The 12,781-nt window shown below is 43.8% G+C and overlaps 1 protein-coding gene and 1 long non-coding RNA gene across 2 annotated transcripts; one reads left to right on the top strand and one right to left on the bottom strand.

The window, feature by feature from the left end:
* On the top strand, positions 1-12,285 carry UGDH (UDP-glucose 6-dehydrogenase). Its single transcript, XM_026037756.1, has 12 exons — positions 1-27; positions 180-348; positions 2,385-2,486; positions 3,551-3,751; positions 3,851-4,048; positions 4,246-4,393; positions 5,353-5,447; positions 8,270-8,400; positions 9,075-9,208; positions 10,405-10,496; positions 10,601-10,711; positions 12,021-12,285. The coding sequence occupies exons 2-12, from the start codon at positions 187-189 to the stop codon at positions 12,129-12,131; spliced, it is 1,485 nt and encodes a 494-aa protein (XP_025893541.1). The 5' UTR covers positions 1-27; positions 180-186; the 3' UTR covers positions 12,132-12,285.
* Positions 10,320-12,119, bottom strand: LOC112946002. Its single transcript, XR_003249109.1, has 2 exons — positions 12,061-12,119; positions 10,320-10,744 (listed from the first exon to the last, which is right to left on the bottom strand). It is a non-coding gene; the product is annotated as an uncharacterized LOC112946002 (long non-coding RNA).
* Positions 12,286-12,781: the final 496 nt, after the last annotated feature.

The raw sequence follows: 12,781 nt of genomic DNA on the forward strand, positions 1-12,781 counted from the left end.
GCTCCGCGCCCTGAGCTCCGCCGCACCGTGAGTGCCCGCGCTCCGCCGGGCGGCCCCGCTGCTCCCGCGCCGGGAGGGCGGGAAGGGTCGGGTCGGACCGGGTCGGGTCGGACCGGACCGGACCGGGGGGCGTCTCGCGGCCCCGCCGTGATCAGCGCCTCTCCCGCTCCCCCCCGCAGCGCCGACATGTTCGAGATCCGCAGGATCTGCTGCATCGGCGCGGGCTACGTGGGCGGCCCCACGTGCAGCGTCATCGCGCAGATGTGTCCCCACATCCAGGTGACCGTGGTGGACGTGAACGAGGCGCGCGTCCGCGCCTGGAACTCCGACACGCTGCCCATCTACGAGGTAGGGCCCGCGTCCCGCTCCCGCCGCCGCGCCCGCCTGCCGGGAAGGGAAAGGGGAGCCTCTGGAGCGGCGCTGGCGGCCCTGGGAAGGCCCCTCCATTGCTGTCGGATGCTGGAGGCCCTTCCAAAGGGCGTAGCAAGGGAAAATGTGGTGCTCATCTAGAGAATGAGGCTGAGGTTTTCCCCCGGGAGCCCCGTAACTGGGATACGGGATGTGGAAGGGCTGCGCAGTGACGGAGCCGTCTGCGGTGCTGGGGTGTAACGCAGGGTGGCGGGATGCGCTCCCGCTCCGAGTGCTGCCGGATCCCGCCTGGGCACTGGCATCTTGGAATCGTCATCTCATTCCCTTGCGCTGGAAGCCTCCCAGCAGGCAGCCCGGCACAGATTAAAATGACCTCTTGTAGTGTCTGTCTGTTTCTTGCCATAGAAACACTTGAAATAAGCCGTTTTTTATACTTCTCCTAGCCCTTGATAGAGTTGTAAAGAAAGGACTTTAGGTTCAAGCTGTCTTCTTCAATGGGAATGAAAGTTTGTTTTCACTTGGGTTCCTCAGAACAAGGCATGTTGCTTGGTAAATTTTCTGAACCCTGTCTGTGCATTAACACCCCTAGAGCTTTCCAAAGTTCCCTAAATCCAAGCGTGGGGCTTCGGGACAAGGAGATCTCCTTTGTCCTGTATTTGCAGAGGAAGAGGTTTATAACGCACAGTTTAACAAGAGAGGGATGAATAAAGTTCATGAGATCAAGTATTTGGTTGGAGCAAGTTAGAGCTAGTCTTGGCCTGTTAAGAAAAATCAACAAAATTCTCTGGGTTTAGTGTCATTTGTTTACAGTCAAGATGTAAAAACTGTCAAAAGTCAATTCAGACAGCTGAAAAACTGAACCTTTGCGTGTGAGGACGTTTTGTATTTTCTTTTATTTGCCTTTTGCCTTGGTGGTGTCATGGGGGACAAGGACACTCCTTTGCTTTCTAGCGAGCAGTTTTCTATCTGCCTCCTTGTAAACCATTATTGGCCCCTTTGGTGTGGTTTGTAGCTTGTTCTGCCTCAAACAACAATAAGGGTCAGAGGCAGAACAAGCTACAAAGTCTAGCAAAAATAATTAAACAACAATAAGGGTCAAATTATTTTTGCTAGACTAGATCAAGTATGTGTGATCTAGATTCAAGGAGCAGCAGCAGCAGCTTTCCTGCCTTTCCCTGCGGTGAACCTTTGCCTCTCTGGCACTTACTCGGATATCTCATGTCATGATAGGTGCTTTGTACATTGGAGCTTTGATTAGTAGGTTACAGGGCACAGCTTTTATTTTCCACCAGAAATAAAGCTTTTTTTTCCCCCCTTTGTCTCTGGCAGTTACACTTTGAATCATCTTTGTAGATCACTGTAATAGAGAGAATTGCCCATGTGCGTGTGGCCTTTTATAGCCCTTGCTATAGGGGCTGTTAGGAGGAGGGAAGGGGTTTTTGGCACCGTGTGTCTGTATCTCAAAGGGTGACAGTGATTCTGCTCGTGGTGGGTGCGGTTGTTCCATGAGCCACTTAATCTGCTCCAAACATGGGAGTGTGTCTCTCTTTGCAGGTTAGTTTGTATTGAATCAGTTTGCTAAATATGTTCGGCAGACAGCAGGATGACAGGAATGTATAGGGAAAGGAGCTGGAATCGTCTCGTTGCAGCTTAGGGCACAAAAAGTAGGACTTTCTTCTTAGGAATCCACTTAACATCCTTCTAAAGGTAGCTCTTTCATTGTTACTCATGGTGATAGAATTAAATACAAACAAAGGGGGGGGGCGAGAAGTGGTGCCTAAAATCTGAGGCGCAGATAGAAACTCAGACTTTGGAATGTCTTTGGAATAAGAACTTTTATTCTCCCTGCCCCCAAAATAAATCAACAGAATTTTACATCTGAAATGTTTAAAAATGTGTCATATTAAACAGGAAAGTGTGAGTCTGAAAAGCCATGCTGTCTGTTGGAGTATGCAGTTTGTTCTTCTAACTGTGTTAACCCTTTTCTTTTTTGTAATTTCTTTTTGCTCTTTCAGCCAGGGTTAAAAGAAGTGGTAGAATCCTGTCGAGGAAGAAATCTCTTCTTTTCTACCAATATTGATGATGCCATTAGAGAAGCTGACCTTGTGTTTATTTCTGTAAGTTTTGGGGGGAAAGGGGTGGGGATAGGGATAGGCTGTGTGTGTATGGCCACTATCTGCTCTCTTCCCTTTCGAGATTTGCTTTCCAAACAAATCATGCAGGGGAGTGTGCTAGTGAGCGAACAGATGGCAGGATCTTCCTTTGATATCTCAAGGGACTCTTAATATTTCTAAGCTGTTGGCACCAGAAGGGATACTGGCCAATTATGGACAGTATGGCTTTTATTAAAAAAAAAAAAAGTCTGTTCCTAATACAGAGTCCCAAATAGCTGACGAATGTTCAACTTCCTAAGCCACAGCCCAGTTATTTTTCTGTTTCTTAAATGCTCTCTTAAGATCCACTCCCCTATTTGAGCACCTCAGTGCAGAGTTCTCCAACTGTATCTTGCTCCATTTGTTAAGTCTGCATAGCTGGTTGCTGCTAATACAGCCTATATATTGCAATCTGGATTCCTGCCCTTAGCTGCTCTTTAAAATATTCTTTTAAGATGTACTGTGTTTTAACATGTTTTTGCTGTTTCTACTTTAAGCTTTTAATGAAAAGGACTCTGTATTAATGTAAATAGTGTGTTTTTCCCCCTCACGCTGCTTTTTTAAATGTTCTTCAGTATAGCAATATCCAGGAGCTCTGCCTTTTAACTTTCACTGCCAAGTGGGCTTAGGGATAATTACCCTACTAGTTGCAAGATTCTTCTGAAACTAACTTTTTTATGAAAACAAGAGGTGATTGTCAGGAGCGATGAAGAAATTATTGCTGTTTCCAGAATAAACACTTGGTTTTGCAGAAGCCTGTGGGACTGCTAGGATTTAAACAGGAGTAATTCATATTTGATGAACAGAGCCTAGTGAGCTTTCTGTAGAGAGCACAATGGGTAATTGAGAAACCCCCTGGCTGTTTGTCTGATGTGGTAACTAGGGTAATTGTGGTGTAGTACCAGGCTGGCCTCTGGGAAGCAAAATGTCTGTCATTCCTAACAATTTCACCTATTCAGTAGCTCCTGTATGATGAGTCTCCCCCTGCCTTCACCCTCTGCTCTTCTGTGTGTATTTTTTTTTACTAGGTTAACACTCCGACAAAGACTTACGGCATGGGAAAAGGCCGGGCAGCTGACCTGAAATACATCGAAGCGTGTGCTAGGAGGATTGTGCAGAACTCAAATGGCTATAAGATTGTTACCGAGAAGAGCACGGTTCCAGTGCGTGCCGCAGAGAGCATCCGCCGCATATTCGATGCCAATACTAAGCCAGACTTGAATCTGCAGGTAAACCTAGTCTGAGTTTTGTGTTTAAACGTTGGTCTCTTTGATTTTACCTGTTATGTTCTTCAATCTTTACTTCAAAGGCTGTTTTTGTGTCTACAGGTGCTGTCTAATCCAGAGTTCCTGGCAGAAGGGACAGCAATCAAGGACCTGAAGAACCCCGACAGGGTGCTCATTGGTGGAGATGACTCTCCAGAGGGGCAGAAAGCAGTCCGGGCTCTCTGTGCTGTCTACGAGCACTGGGTGCCCAAAGAAAAAATCCTCACAACCAATACCTGGTCTTCGGAGCTTTCTAAACTGGTGAGTATGATTAGGTATTAGGTCATTTTGCTTTAAACTCATTAGCTTGGATGTATTAACAATGCTGTTCCCATCAGAAGTTTCTGTATATTCAAGTAATGCTAGTTATTCTGGGTGCCAGCTCCATACCTGCATCCTGATGTCTTGCCTTCCAGAAGAGCTAAGTAAGTTCTCTGTGCTGTGTTTTTTATTTACAGGCAGCTAATGCTTTTCTCGCCCAGCGAATCAGCAGCATTAACTCAATCAGTGCTCTGTGTGAAGCTACAGGAGCAGACGTTGAAGAAGTGGCGAGAGCTATTGGAACAGACCAAAGAATTGGGAATAAGTTTCTCAAAGCCAGTGTTGGTAAATGAAGTCTTCTCCCTTCTGGGATTTTGCTGGGTAGCACAGTAGGTTTAGCTGTGTTTGAAAAGAAATGCTGTGATAATTTCATCTCCTGAAGCATCACAGGATGAAAAAACTACTGTAGAATACTAGTATAAAGCCACTTTGATGTTACAATCTCAAAGATGAGTTTGAACTTGACCCTGACAATCTGAAGCACAAGAATTCAGAGTGCGTGCTTTAATTCAGACTTTATTACTAGAAACTAAGATGTGATAGAATTGTTGATCATCACAGAAATCTTTCCTCTTCAATGAAGAGAACTAAAACCTATGTTTATGGTCACACTTCTCATGCTAGAGAGGCTTTTGTTCTTTTAATCACACTACTAAATGCAGTCTCTTTTGCAAGCTTCGAAACCAGTGACAGGCAGATAGTAAGTATGTTTTTCACAATGCCCATTAGGTCATTACAATCCTCCCTGCAGTGTGTTTCTTCTGGGACTCTGCAGAGCAGACTTGTAGGGAGTGAGGATCTCTTTAATTATCCCTGTCCCTTAATTAGCTGTAGTTCCTGAATATGATTAAATGTTAAGCTTAAATGGGGAGAGGGGTCAAAAGGTTATTAAAGTTGATATTTATTCATCTGAACCTTTGGGTGAGAGAAGAGCAAAGTCAGGAGCTTGTTTGCTCTTTTCCACAAGATGAAAATCCAGTGGCTGTCAAGTGCTACATCTTCACTTGAGATGTGGTTAATTTCCAGTGACTTTGGTGGGTTTTATGGGCTTTGGTGGCCACCAACATAAGTCAAAGGGTCAGAATTTAGGAACTTCCAGTTTGCTGAAAAGAATAGCAACAAATTATTGAGGGGGAAAAAACTCTAAATACTATAGGAATGACTAACTAGTTAGTTCTGAAGATTTGGTTAGTAGAATAATATTGTACTGGCATAAGCTGTAGTGTGTTTGTCTTTTCTTTTAGGATTTGGAGGTAGCTGTTTTCAGAAGGATGTTCTGAATTTAGTGTATCTCTGTGAGGCGTTGAACTTACCTGAAGTAGCTCGCTATTGGCAACAGGTATGAGGACATCATTGCTATTTTGTGCCAAGTAGGTGTTTCTTCATTACGTAATGAACTCTCAAGAACTGTGTCCATACTGTCTCTGTGCCTTAATGTTGGCTGTGGTTACACTTCAGGGGCCTCCTCCTAACTTAAAGGTTTGAAACTTACAGGTGCTTCGGCTTTGTATTTGGGGAAAAAATTCCTGACCAAAACCTCTGAACTGGGAAGTTCTGTAGAAGCAGTGGTAGAAAATCTGAGGTGTGGAGATGGACCTGGTCTCCTGCCTTCCTCTTGAACTTTTTCTGCTCTAAGTTTGCAGCTTTTCCTGAAAATCTACTCCTATATCACCTCTTCTAAAACCTCATCAGAACTTGCTGTTTTTCTTGAATCAGTGTGGTTGCTGATGTTTCCTAGTTAATGTTAGGAGTGGGTGATTTGGGGCCTGGCACATCCACAGTGGCGCTGGGTTGGTCAGTTTGTAGTGGCAGGTACTACCCTGCTAGCTCAGGATTGCCTTGGCCCTTCTCTGCCAGCCCTCCTGACTGAGGAAGCCACTGATAGACGTGGTATGGCAAGGACAAATTATTTGGCTTATTGGCTGGGCTGAGGCTGTGATGATCAGGTACAAGGCTGCTTGGCAAGTATCCTCAGATAGCACTGATCACACTGACTTGTTTGCCTTAGTACTCTCCCTTCTCTAGAGTCTCCTTCTGGTTGTCCTTTTCCCTCAACTTCTCTGATGTAGTTGCCTGCCAAATAGACAACTCGCCAAAATTAATTACTCTTCCACCACTGATCCCAATAAGCCATCCCTCTCTTGTCAGCTTCTTATCACATCTGTGACATCCAACAATTCTTCCTGTCATGTCAGGAGTTCTCCACATGCTTTTCAATGCTGTTCAATTAACATAACTTCAGGCTACGGTCAAGTCAGCAGCCTCATATTGTTGCAGCTCTGTAACAGTTAAATCAGTTGTTTTGAACAAGGAAGGAAGACGTTGGTTTTATGCCATTTGAAGAGGTTTGTATTGACATATTCCAAGAATGTCCTTCATCAGGATAGACTAGTTGACAGTGAACACTTGTAATCCTGTCCAGTGGAGCTGGGACTTTGTGTGTGTGTGCCTCCAGGAGGGATTTTGTGGAACATGTAGGATGCAGTGCATTGACATGAAAAAGAAGCCCAAGGTTCTCATATCCAAGAACTGCTATTTACAGCAGTTTTGCTTGAAAAATGCAAGCAGACAATTCCTGGAGCAAGCTGCTGCAAGAACTAACAGTGCTACTTAAGTAATATTAATATAATGAATAGTGGGGGGAAAAAATCCCTTTTGAAAGACAAGGGACAAATTGGTTTGGCTCGCTGCTGCTTGAGATCCCAAGGATACTCCTGAGAGTGCAATCCAGTTGGATCTTGGCAACCCAAAGGATGAGAAATATTTGTCTGTGGGTGTGGGTTTCTGTCCTCTAAAAAAATGCCTGAAGATTGCTTTGTTGGTGTAAGCAGACTAATTTAAACCATTTTAAATGCTTGAGCGTGCTCTAATGCTGCTTCAGGAGTTGCAGATTATTAGCTGCAGACAGATCAGATGGTAGAAAGAGTTGCTACTGAGGTAATGCAGAGTGTCCTTGTTGTGTAATGCAGCTCCCCTCTGCATCCTCTGTCTCCTTAGCCCTTCTGGAAGGGGTCTCTGCTGCTGCAGTGCACACAGGTCGGCTGGTGCAGCCAGCTAAACCCTCTCTCCTTGGTGGCCTGAGCACTGCTCTGCCAGCAGCCCTAGCCCATCTCAGTGCATGTGTATAGGTGACCGGGTGCTGAGCACAGAAGATATGACAGGGACTCCAGATACCAACTGCTGCTGTGTCTGGCCTATAGATAGGACAGGGCCTGCACAAAGCAATGAGCTGCGTAGGGAAACGCATCCCTCTTACTCTGACACCTATTACTTGCTCTGTCTACTCTGCTGGAGTGCATAAATCTCACTGCTCGCTAACTATGAGTCCTTCTCAAAGAAACCTGGTTCACAGGTACCATTTTTCTGTTTGCCCCATGCGTTCTACAAGCCACTGCTAGGTCTTACTTTGGGCTGAAATCTGCTCAAAATCAAGAGGAAAGTATAGTTCTCTCCAGGCTATGGTGAATTCTGACTAGCTAGAAGAACCTCTCTCCCTTCACCTAGCAGTGGTCTGGCATCTTTCTGACCAATGCTAAGGATTGGAGACTCCAAGAAACAAACTGGGGAGGAAGAGTCTCCTCCCATCAGGCTGAGTGTAACCCACTTACATTAACAAGAGACTGAAAGGCCTCACTAGTGCTATTTATAACAAAGCTTTGTGCATGGAAATCTGTGATAACGTGTATAACAACACCTGAGGGATGTCCAACCATGGCATGAGCGTTGGTCTGGTGATGGGATGTCCTTGTGTCAACAAGTTATCACTTTGTAGACCTGTGTAACACTAGGCTGCATTACGTGCTTCTTGTGTGCTGTGCTTGTGTAGAGTACCTTTCTCCTCTTATTTTTTCCCCTCTTCTTTTGGAGGAAAAAAACCTCCAAAAGAGGTTTTGAAAAACTCTAGCCTTTGAACTAGATAAATTGAGAAAGCTTGTATGTGAACAGACACTGATTGAAATAAAATAAAAATTTATAAATCAACTAAACTTATGTCATGCTCAGTAAAGATACTTGTTTCTCTCACAGTATCTTTTAATATTAAACTTCTGTGTGGCTAACTTGACTTGAACTTCTCTTTGTTAAAATGATGTTGGTTGCTAGTAAGATCAGTGTAGTTGAAAATGGCTGCTTTTCAAACAGTTGTGTTATATGTGATTTCAGGTAATAGACATGAATGACTACCAGAGGAGGAGATTTGCCTCTCGTATTATTGACAGCTTGTTCAATACCGTCACTGATAAGAAGATTGCTATTTTAGGGTTTGCATTCAAAAAGGATACTGGAGACACAAGGTAAGAAAGCAACTTTAATGTGGCTGCCCTATGTTTATCATCAGCTATACAGTTAAAAACACCAATTATGTTAGTGAAAACAGATCAGATAAGGGGTCTTAAACATCTAGTGACTGAATTGGTTTGTAACTGGGGTTTCTTCAATGGGGAAGGCAGTTTATTCTTGGTCTCTAAGACTTAAATTATTCTACGTTGCATCAGATCCTTATTACTTGTATAAACTAAGGTGCCTTATGAATGGAGTCTTTCTCTCCTCTATAGTAAAGCATGCAAACATTTGATGTTTGGCAGCTGGGAGTCAGCAGCAAAGCTTCAGCCATTTCCTAAAGGCAACTCCTCTGCTTTCCTGTAGAGGCTGATCTTGGTGTCTTCTCTTCCCATGCTCACAGACATGGTGCCTTGTTAATTATGGTCAGTCAGAATCCTAGGGCTTAGTGTCTGTCTTATGCGTGAATTGGCAATAGTGATAATTCTGAGGATATTTTTTTTGTCCTTGGCCTCCCTGAAGACTCTTTTTTTTTTTTTTTTTTTTTTTTGTGGATTATCACTCAAATGTACAAAGCTAAGACAGCATTTATACTGGCTCTACTTCAAAAACATCTCATAGACACTTGAAGATTTTATTGTTCAGAACGAACCTTTTGATTCTTCAAGTGGTTGATTTGCTTCCCCAGGGAGTCTTCCAGTATCTACATTAGCAAGTATTTAATGGATGAAGGAGCAAAACTCCATATCTATGATCCTAAAGTACCTAAGGAGCAAATCATGTTGGATCTTTCACATCCGGGCGTCTCAGAAGATGACCAAGGTAGGAATGTTTGTGGGAAGTTTCCATATTCTGCACCCTTTGAGAAGAGGTTATCTACCAAGAAGTTAATCTCCCCATTCCAGGGATGTGCTGCTGGCTGTTTTTTATTAATGCAGAGATTTGTCATAATTCAGAGGATTAAACTTCCCTCTCTCTGCTTTGCATTTTATGAATAAATGCAAATTGTACCAATGTGTGTGAGGGGTGGTTTAAAAAAAATCATTTAAGTGTGCATAAAGTTTTCCCTGTAATCAAAGGAAAGAGCAAGGCCTCCAGCAATAGTAGCCATTAATGTTACTCTGTCCTGCTTAGTTTCTGGAGTCTTACCCTGCTGCCTATCTAATGTAGAAGCTGCAAAATAATTCTGCTACGTCCTGTTGAACACTTAATTTCCTCTTCTGCCTTCCAGATTTCTTCAGGCAGGGGGGTTCGTAGGGGGTATTTTGGTTTTTATATTTATTTATTTATTTCCCCCCCCCCCCCCCCTTTTTTTTTCCCCCTACTGGGCAGAGGAAGAATGGAGATGTATGGATGGGGAAAGGGGAGCAAAACCCGCTTTGGTAGGGAAAAAGGTAGCAAAACCCTATGGTAGGGAAAGAAGGAGCAAAACCAGGCTGTGGTAAGAACGAAGAGATGATGCTGAGACGTTCCGAGCAGACCTCGTGCGGCAGATCATGCAAAGTGAAGGACATGAATTACTTGGCATGCAAGGGAGTAAAGAACAGGGGTAGTTGTTAGAGATGGAGCATTTACAGGGGGCCCTTGCGTTGGAGGGGGTGGTCCCCAGCCAGCTACCAAGGTAGGCGGGGGCTGAGGGCAGCCCCTTGATGGATCCATGGAGCCACATGTGTGTCTAGTGTGAAACAAGTGTGCAGTAGTAAGTGTGGTTTATTGCTATTGCACAGGCAAAGACCCCTGAGAGCTGGCATATGAATATTTTATAATTTCCAATTCTAGAGGTGTTCTTAACTGTTTAAATTGGAATGCTTAATTCCAAGCCCTTAAGGGCTCTGACTTTCTTCAGATACCAGGTATCAGCTGCTCTCATTAAGTGACAAATGTCTTCACTGAAAACAGCTTTAGTTAAGTGTCCTGGGGCTCTCCTGTCTGAGCAGAGTAAGGAAGGAGACTGCCTCTCCAGGAGTGCTTGGAGATAGACCTATGCAGAAAGAAACTTGCTCTTCCTTCTATTGCAGTGTCTCGACTGGTCACTATAAGTAAAGATCCATATGAAGCCTGTGATGGAGCTCACGCCCTTGTTATCTGCACTGAATGGGACATGTTTAAGGTAAAAAGTGGGTGACTTTTGCTGTGTGTGAGGGCTTTATTTTAGTTCTTGTATCTTTAAAGATACAAACAGAATGTGTTACTTATTTTCTCTGTGCTCTACAGGACCTGGACTATGACCGTATTCACAAGAAGATGCTGAAACCAGCGTTTATCTTCGATGGCAGGAGAGTTCTGGACGATCTTCATAATGAGCTGCAAGTCATTGGTTTCCAGGTAACCAGCTGGGATTCCTTCTGGGTGTGTTTTCTGTGAGGAGAGAACATGTACACTGTTCTAGAATGACTGAGTTACAAGAGAAAACCCTTCTTTTTAGCTGAGGCTTTAGATATAAACACTTGCTTTTGGGTCTCTTCAGTAGTTTCCTTTTTCTTCAGTATTTTCCTGTCCTGTGAACTGATGCTCTATTAAAATCCAGACTACTCTGGAATAGTCCATCAACACCCAGCAGTGTAAGCATGTCTGGGAGAAGTCCTCAATCTAGTGGAGACAAAATGTTTGAATAAGACTGAAATGGCCAAATGTCTGAATATCTCCTAGTAGAAGCATCTGAGTCATGAATTAAAACCAAACCTAGAAGCCAAATCAGGCGCATGTTACAGCTACATTATTTCCTTTCACCTACTATAAAGTTTGGTGATTATTTGTGTAATGGTCATAGGCTTTCATTCCCTCCCTCCTCCCCTGCTGTTCTTGCTTGGCTTAAGCTACAGCCCAGCTGTTAGGTGAGCCTATTTCCAAACGGTGTAAGTGGCTTTGACCAGTAAGTGCTGGAGTCACAGGGTGCAGCTGTTAAGGGCAGATATGGGTCATGCAGCTGGCATGGCTGCTTGAGTAGAGCTCTTCCCAGGGTGCTGGTGACACCAGGTAATTAACTTGGGTGTCTGTCTAGAATATCAGCTTTCACTAGATTTCTCCTGAGTTAATTCTTCAGAATTAACATGGACTCACAGAATGGTTGAGGTGGGAAGGGACCTCTAGAGATCATCTAGACCAACCCCCTGCTCCAGCAGGGACACCCAGAGCACGGGCCACAGGGCGGCATCCAGGCGGGTTTGGAAGACCTCTAGAGAAGGAGATTCCACGGCCTCCCTGGGCAGCCTGTGCCAGGGCTCTGGCACCCTCACAGTGAAGAAGTTCTTGTTTTAAGTCAGATGCAAAGCACTGAGAGACAGCATACAGTATTTAAGACAGCTATATCTCTTTCCTGACTGGACATCTGGCCTATTTCACTAGTTAGGATTTTGGCCTCCACAAGCTCTATCCTTAAATGTTTTGCATAAGCCTGGCTTAGGAATTGGGTGAACTTGGTGGTCGGGAGGGTTTTGTTGTTCATTTTTTAATTCTTTGCACTCATACTCCCCATAGTTTCTTAGCATACAGTGTGTGCTTTGCAGCTTATGTGTTTTGGCCAGTGTTGGTTAAAAGTAGCCATGGTTCTGGATGAAGTTAAAACATTTCTGATAGCCTGACATGAGTCTGTTAGCTTGCCAAGCTGTCTTCCTGACTGTATCTTCCCTTTCAGATTGAAACAATTGGGAAGAAGGTTTCAGCCAAGAGAATACCTTTTGCTGCTTCTGGTGAAATTCCCAAGTTCAGTCTGCAGGACCCTCCTGTAAAAAAACCCAGAGTGTAACTGTTAAGTACTGAAGGAATTATGTGAACCACATTAGTGATATTAACTGTAAGCCTGTGCTTTTTTAAGGGAAGATATTTTTTCATAAACTGAAAACCATTTTTACACTAGAAATGGTACCTGGTACATGTGAATTCAGTCTAATTTCAAATCTCTATTTTTATAATTTTTTTCAGTCACTGAAGATGGTACAGACCGATTTTTAATAATGAATCAGTGTTTAAATGAGGAAAAAATACCTTCAAACTGCAAATTGCTGCTTCCAGAAACATTCCTAAACTGCACTTTAAAAGTTTCAAGTGCTATGAAAATAAAGCTTCTTTTTGCCTTAGTGGAGCTATGGACAGTAATCAAGAGCTTAGTTGGTCTCACAGACTATAATTTACCTCCAGGGTAACTCTTTGCCCTGCTGAATGCTTCCTTAACTGGTATTGAAATCAAAAGGTATGTTAAATTAATTGGATAAGATCTGGTTTGAGCCCTGAGAGAGAGAGCTGACTACAATTATAAGGCCCTGATTCTGCTTGGGACCAACGGGCACTCAAAATCTGAAGTCACTTTTGGCTTTGGGAGACCTGATAGCTCTGCAGACATCTATTGTGTGTCTGTATCTACCCTGGCAGGTAACACTTGATTCTTCACCATCTTGC

Source organism: Nothoprocta perdicaria, unplaced genomic scaffold (genome assembly GCF_003342845.1).
Source record: "Nothoprocta perdicaria isolate Ctin4 unplaced genomic scaffold, notPer1 scaffold_2, whole genome shotgun sequence".
Taxonomy (NCBI): domain Eukaryota; kingdom Metazoa; phylum Chordata; class Aves; order Tinamiformes; family Tinamidae; genus Nothoprocta; species Nothoprocta perdicaria.